Source organism: Micrasema longulum, unplaced genomic scaffold (assembly GCF_059751315.1).
Source record: "Micrasema longulum isolate JH-2025_06_02 unplaced genomic scaffold, ASM5975131v1 h1tg000710l, whole genome shotgun sequence".
NCBI classification, from domain to species: Eukaryota; Metazoa; Arthropoda; class Insecta; order Trichoptera; family Brachycentridae; genus Micrasema; species Micrasema longulum.
In genome coordinates, this window is record NW_028277906.1 from 1 (window position 1) to 7,613 (window position 7,613).

The 7,613-nt window shown below is 32.3% G+C and overlaps 1 protein-coding gene across 1 annotated transcript; it reads right to left on the bottom strand.

The window, feature by feature from the left end:
- Positions 1-355: 355 nt before the first annotated feature.
- LOC148279517 (beta-1,3-glucan-binding protein-like) lies at positions 356-5,790 on the bottom strand. The gene is made up of 2 exons (XM_088229808.1): positions 5,658-5,790; positions 356-651 (listed from the first exon to the last, which is right to left on the bottom strand). The coding sequence occupies exons 1-2, from the start codon at positions 5,779-5,781 to the stop codon at positions 371-373; spliced, it is 405 nt and encodes a 134-aa protein (XP_088085934.1). The 5' UTR covers positions 5,782-5,790; the 3' UTR covers positions 356-370.
- Positions 5,791-7,613: the final 1,823 nt, after the last annotated feature.

The following is a 7,613-nucleotide window of genomic DNA, read 5'->3' on the forward strand; positions in this document are numbered from 1 at the left end:
TATAAGTAATAACACTCATAGTTTTCCGAAACTTCTAGATGTAGGTTCTGCAGTGCAGATGAGGAAACACCTAAACTCATTATATGTGAATGTGATGCTTCATAAAAGGAGCCTCATCCTCGGGGGACCACTGATTATATTGAAGATACCTGAGGATATTAAAGAGCTCACCTTCTACTTAATAGCTCGATACTTTACGGATCTGGGCTTGGAAGGAGAGATTTGTGGAAACTTTAACGAGGAAAACGTTTACGCAGTTACTCTCTCTGTTACTCTGTTTATTTAACATGTAATAAACACCCATCGAAACACAACGTCATATTCTTCTGTCAGCCTTCAACTAGGTAGGAGCTCCCATTCAACTGCATGTTTAAATCCTACAAAGGCAAAGATTGTTTTCTTTTTTACCTGTCACATTCCAAACACCATCTTCCTGCCTGTACCCTAGCGCTGGTCCTCCGTCATCGGAGTATATAACGTAGGTCCAGAAGTAGATGACATCTCCGACCTTCAACTTGGCGTTCCTGTCCCTGAACACCCACCTTCCGTCCTTGGGCTTGGGTATATCCCTAGCCCAAGAACCAGACTCCAGGCCGTCCATCTCTTCGTTGAGTTTACCATGGAAAGCAAACAACGAAATTCCATCTTCATCTGAAATTTAAAAAATATACACATATGCATATTATGTAGATTATGTATTAATTAGATTGTATATCTTTCGCGTGTGTATATAATATGAATCCATTGCGGGTCAAGTGAACCAACTGATAAAATGATCAAACTTTTGTACTCAAATTTTTAACTCTATGAGCTTTTTCCCTTTTTTTTACGAAACTGTTTTGATATTTTAAATTAAAATATACAATTTTTACACAAAGAACCGTAGGAAAAGGTTTTTAGGTTATACTAATTACAGAATTGTAATATAACTTGGTTGCACATTATATGGGTATGCATTGTTCAGGTATTGTAACAACTTCAACATCCTTTGTACCCACAACCACCTTGGTATCCTTTGATCACCCACCATAATAAGACCTCGTGTCGTGAAACGCGCGTTTATTTCGTTGAACGTGTGCCGCACCATTGACTGAATTCAACCGAGGCCGACCCAGGGTTGTCGAGCTTATGACGATGTATGTGTGTTTTCTGTCTGCTTTTAAATGTATCGGTTTACTAACGAGCTGATGAACTAACATACCCTAATGCCGTCAGAATGAGAAAGTTAAGTATTTTTTACCTAATGCCGTCAGAATAGGAAAGCTAAGTGGAAGAGGTACCCGAACTTTTTAAAAAGCAAGGGTGCCTGTCCGTAAATGCTATTCTTTGGCTCGAATTTGTTACTAGATGCCGATTTGATAGTAACTATAAGAAAACGTATTTAAATTCACATAATACAAAGCTAGCACAAGTTGAAAACTTGTCAGTACCGAGGTTTGTAAACAAGTATGGTCAAAAAACACTTCATTATACAATTACTAAAATTTTTAATAAGATTCGTAAGATGATTTTAAAAGAAAATGTTGACAAAGCTTTTAAGAAAAATATAATTAAATGGCCAATATGTAACAAGGCTTTATATTGATTATCATTTTAAGTCATATATTTTAATTTTTGTAAATAAATTTTGTGTGAAAAATAGGTATGCTATTAGTTCTTAATAGTATTTATATTACTTTTTTAATTTATATAATTTCTCTAACGTTTCTCTTTGTAAAGGAAAAATAAGAAACCTGCTGACAAGCCGGTTTCGCGGTTTAGTGGGTTTCATTATTTTTCCTTTTATATTTTCTGTTCTTGTTTTACCTTCATTAATAAATACGAAAATCTTTTCCCGATGAGTAAAGTTTTGACGGTACAGAATATGATATACCATCGCCTGGTAACAGAGGACTTCATGGATTTCTACAAAACGCCAATATCACAGAAGCATGAAACGCGCCAAAAAGTGAAAGGAAATTTCATAGAAAGAAGAGCCATAAATGCGTATGGAGAGAGGACCAGGGCGTATATACTCCCTCGCATAGTAAAGAGACTCCCGGACGAAATAAAGAATATTCGTTTAAATAAAAATAAAGTAAAATTGGTTTTAAAAATCTTTTTCTTAAATTCTAAGTTTAGTGTGTAAAAAAAAAATGGGGAAAACAAACATTTTATTTATATATCTAAGATTTTTTATACATAAATGTAAACATTATTATATTGTGTTACCAAAATGTTTAAAGAGAGGAATCCCTGCAAAAAAACTGCTTTTGCACTTTGGCGGGAATTAAAAAATTGTTTAGAAAAATTCAATAAAAAAAAATCAATAAAATAATTAATAATAAAAAAATATATATTATATATTATATTTAACAAAAATACAAAAATAAAATATATATACATATATATTTTTAATGTTAATAGACAAAGTACGCCAAAAAAAAAAATTATAATTATGTCGTATTATTGTTGCTATGATTTTTTAATGATTTGTAATTTTGCCGGCCTCGTGGTGTAGTGGTCAAAGCGTTTGCCTACCAAGCAAGAGGTCTCGGTTCGATTCCCGACATGGTTGATATGAAATATTTATTTAAAAGGGTGTTTTCACCTACTTACCCGGATCTGTTTTATTGGTCTTGTGGCCTCTTTCAGATCCGCACATTGCAAAAATAATTTATTTTTTAGCTGTAATAAACGGTAAATTTTTTTTGGGTAATTTGTCAAAATTTATTTTTATTTTTGTGTTCGGCCTCTGATGATTTTTCGTTAAAAGAGTTAAAACTTGTTTCGATATACCGGTTCTGTGGCCATGCCTATAACCTAATTAGGATGAGTTTTCTGTCAATGTCATATAAATATGATGATTACTGATATAAGACATGTTTTGTTACGCGAGATTACTAAATGATTTTAAGTGTAAACACGATGCTTTTAAAACTCTAGGTCTAGACCTCTTGATCATTAATTTAATCACTGGTTTTTCTCAATAATTTAGACGCTCAACTATTTATAAAATATTTATTTACCTTATTAAATTGATAAGAAACTCCGCAGCTTTATTTTATTTACATACATATCTATTTATTGTTTTTGATACATGTTTTGATTACAGGTTAAATCAAAACTTGTGGTCTAATGAGGAAGTTCAGTGCTACGCCAAAATTAGATTTCAAAAATGTTTTCTAACACGCGGTAAAAATTACAGTGTTTAATTGTAAAGTACTTTAGATTTTTACCATGGCACAGTCGTTGTTATAATATTCATCTTGTTAATCTGAAATCTGTGTCGTTTCACATTCTATCGCAGATGGTTAGACGACCAACTGTGAAGCTGGCGTCGAGGGTTCGATTCCCGCCAGTTGCAAGAAAGAAATCCAAGAAACATTTTTTTCTCAATAATTGGTCTGGGTGTTGTGTGTTCTTGATAACTTCCTTTCGTATCCGCTTTTTCCCCACCTGCTGACTAGCCTCAAAAAATAAAGACTAAGGGGGTTATTTCCTTTTTTTTTTAAATTATTATTTTTTTTATTTATAAATTTCATAAAAGGTACATATTTTTTTTAAATTCTATACATATCTACTTTTACACATCTAGTAAATGTTATCACTGTAATTCTCCAAAAAAAGAGACCAACTCTTGTGCTTGGAGAGTGACTTACACTGTTTTAGTTGTTTATTTATAAGAGCTTATATAATTTTAAATACGAGTACATGAAAAGAAAAATAAAAACATAGGATATATAAAGAAAAATCATAAAACAATAATACATTCATCCTAATTAAAATTTAATGTTGTTTTGACACGAGTTCAAAAAATTTCTTTAGATGAACTTTAAATTTATTTATTGATATATTATTTTTAAAAGTTTTTAGTTCACTGGGAAGACTATTATATTTTTTTTACACCTTTGAAGACAAAGCTATGTTGACCATGACTTGTGTGGAATTTAGAAATTTTAATATTATGTTGGTATCTGAGTGACTTATTCATCTCAAATTCTTTTATTTTTTATTTTTTATAAATTATTTATTTAAAGCCTACTATAAAATTGATGAATATGGGAATGGCGCGAATGGTTGTAACTAAACCAATTGGACAAACTCAAAACATTGTCGAAATATCCACCTGGTCCAAGAAGAAGTACTAAAATATTTTCAGGCGTTGCTTAGTATTTGGGTGAATTTTTTTTTATTTGTTTATTTTTTGATACATATATTTACATAGAATTTAAATTACAAAAAATACACTTTAAAAATACATCTTAAAATTAAGCTATTACATAATTTGGAAAAAATGCCCACAAAGACTTCAGCGTCTGAGCGTGGGCCATTCCTTTTTCAACAAATTGCAACAGGGATGGAGAATACCTTAAATAAGGGAATATGGAAGTCAAGGCAGGGCTTATGACCTGTCATTGGCTGGTTTAAGTGGCCACTTTACACACTGTGTAACATTCACCATTTTGCCTATGTTTGAACATCCATATTTCTTCAATTGTTCCATTTGTTGATTTTCCCTTTTTTATGTACCAACCTGTAAAAACAATTATACCTCGAATTCATTCATTAGACGTACCTGTAGAAATTATAATGGACTCAGTATTGATATAGACATTTTTAACTGCACGTTGCATTTGTACAAAAAATTTCTTCATGTGGTCGATTATTTGGGATAGTTACTGAATGTGCATCTTGAGTGGTTTATGCTGTGTTTATGTGCCGCATGTAATGTATATGTTTGTGTATGTTTTATATGTGCGTTCATGTGTGTGCGTGGATGGCTCGGAGTGTACATTCGGTATTTTCATTTATTACCTCCATGGAAAACGCAAATGTCAATAATTATTCTTTTCTTACTTGAAATTCTTATTTATTTTTAATTTTTTTGTCACATTTAATTTTTATATATTTTGCATAATTTATGAAAACTTAATTGATCTTTTTATGTTAAAAAATTGTTGTTTTTAATACTTATTATGTATGACTGTATGTTTTCTGAATAAAATAAAATAAAATTTAAAAAAAACAGGGTGGATCAACGACGCATATTGCACAAGCCACAACCAATATTCTGAGGGCTGTATTTCCGGGTCGCTTAGTCTCTAGTTTTAGTGATTTGCACTGGCCGGCAATATCACCCGATTTAACCGTTCCTGACTTTTTGTGGTGTTTTTTGAAGTCAAGAGTCTATGCTGACAAGTCTCAGACTCTTGAAGTCCTCAAAGAGAATATACATCAAGAATGCGAGAACCTAGCTCTGAAAGTTGTGGAAAGAGTGGTCATCAATTCTGGCGGCGGCCCATTGGCCGATATTTTTCTCGACATCATGGGAAAAAATTAAGATATCAAATCAACATAATCCAATAGCAGAATCAAATTTTTTTCATTCATTAAAAAAATTACAGCCAAAAAACATCGGGTGACAATTTTTGCGCCACCCTATATTTATTATTATTTGGCTTTCAAAATGTATACTAATGTATCTACTTCGAAAAAACTGTACTGAACTTGAATATATAAAATACACACTGTGATCATGTATTCGTTTATAAAAAAAATACAACCTACGACAATATTAACGATATTTTAAATATACAAAGTACACATTGTTTTAATTTTTCGTTTGATTTTCAACGCTCAGGCTGGTTTTTGCATTCTGAAAAGGATGTAGTTACCTGGGATGGACACTCTAAGCCCTTTAGGGTAAATGGCCTCAAGTTTCGCTGATGGCACTATGTATTCCGCCTGAATTTTCCCCACAACGCAACAAAGAAATAACACACACGTCCAGCGAACCATCCTCCTTGCTTATACAGACGATACTGAAACCTGTAATTGATAATCCCGCTGGACTGGCCACTCATGTCGATATTAATGTGTAAAGTGCTAATATTCAATGCCAGTGGCTCTCGGTCGGCGGCCCGCATAGTAAAAACTATTTTCTTATTATAAATACATGATATTAGGTGCTAACCATAGAATTAAGAATAGTCCAGAAGGTGGGTAGAATCATATTTGAATACATCGGACTGTGTCCAAAAAACCCCACTTTGCCCCACCTTCGCCGCGCGCATGCGTGAAGTCGCCGCGTAATGTAGCCAGATCGCGAAAAATATATTCATACTGACTGAAATATTTCACCTACATACTAGGCAACGCTTGAAAATATTTTTCAATTTCTATACTTTTTCTTGGACCAGGTGGATTTATTATCAATTTTCTAAGTTTGTGCAAATTTTGCCTAAAAATATTTTCGATATTATGAAATACATATTTATTTTTAAAGTTAATTGTCCTTGGACTGGCCCTGGGGTGCTACTCTGAATCTTCTCGCGGGGGTACAGAGTGGCTCATTTGTGATTTTTTTATTTTTTGCATGCCACAACACTTTGCTTCATATATGGCCAGACCGATGAGTAAATGTCAAATTTAAAATAAACAGTTTTATAATTGAGATTTTTTTTATTTTTTTATTATTTTTTTAAGCAAGTTTTAAACATATTTCACCAATTCAAATTTGTTGCAACAGAGAGGGAAAACACCTTTGAGAAGGGAATATGGAAGTCTAGGCATTTACAGGGCTTAAGACCTGTCATCGGCTGGTTTAAGTGGCCACTTTAGAAGAGTTAAGGGATGTTTAAACATAGGCAGAATGGTGAATGTTACACAGTGTGTAAAGTAGCCTTCCATATTCCCTAGACTTCCATATTCCCTTCTCAAAAATGTTTTCCCTCTCTGTTGCAACAAATTTAAATATGAACAACTCCCTAGGGAGGGAATTCAGCCAGTCTGCAAGCATTTGGACATACTCAAAACATTGTTGATATTTCACAACAATTAAATTAATTTGATTGAATAAACATATTATTCTGCAAAATAGTAAAACATTTCAAATTAAAACTGTCGATCGATTATCAGACCCATTGTTTATTAAGATTAATGTTAAATAATTATTAAAGTATAAAACATTAAAAAAAAACAAAAAAATTCAAATAATTCCGTTAGTCTACACAGAATAAAAAATATTTTTATTTTGACAGGAATTATGTTCAGGTCTGAAAGGGTTAATATAAATAAAACTCATTCGTAGGATGAAATATTTTATTTGTGTCAAATAAAATATAAAATGTTCATATAAATTGTTGAAATGGAACAATAATAATATAATGTGATTGAATGAATTAATCTAATTAACCATTACATTGTCTCTAATATTATGACTGTGTGCTTTGTGAGACTGCCAATATACTTAATACATTAAAACAAAGTGGTTTATATTATAACTGTTATGAAACTCAAAGTGGATGTCGTACTGTGAAATTAATTAAAATCCTTAGATTTTCACAGCCGTTCAAATGCACATGGTTTGCGCTTTGCAACAACACAACCCCCATCGGCAGAGTGCGAACGACACATGTCATCATGTCACCATGTCACCATGTCACAATAACCCATACAAAATCAACGTGCATTGTGAAAATAACCACTTCAAAAGTTATTTCAGATGGGGAAGTTTCGTCCGAAATTACGGTTTTTTTCAATGTTTTCTAGGACATAATATAACAAAAGAAATATTTTCATAAGGAAGTTTGTTCATACTTAAAATACGGTATTTTTTCACAAATCAGGAA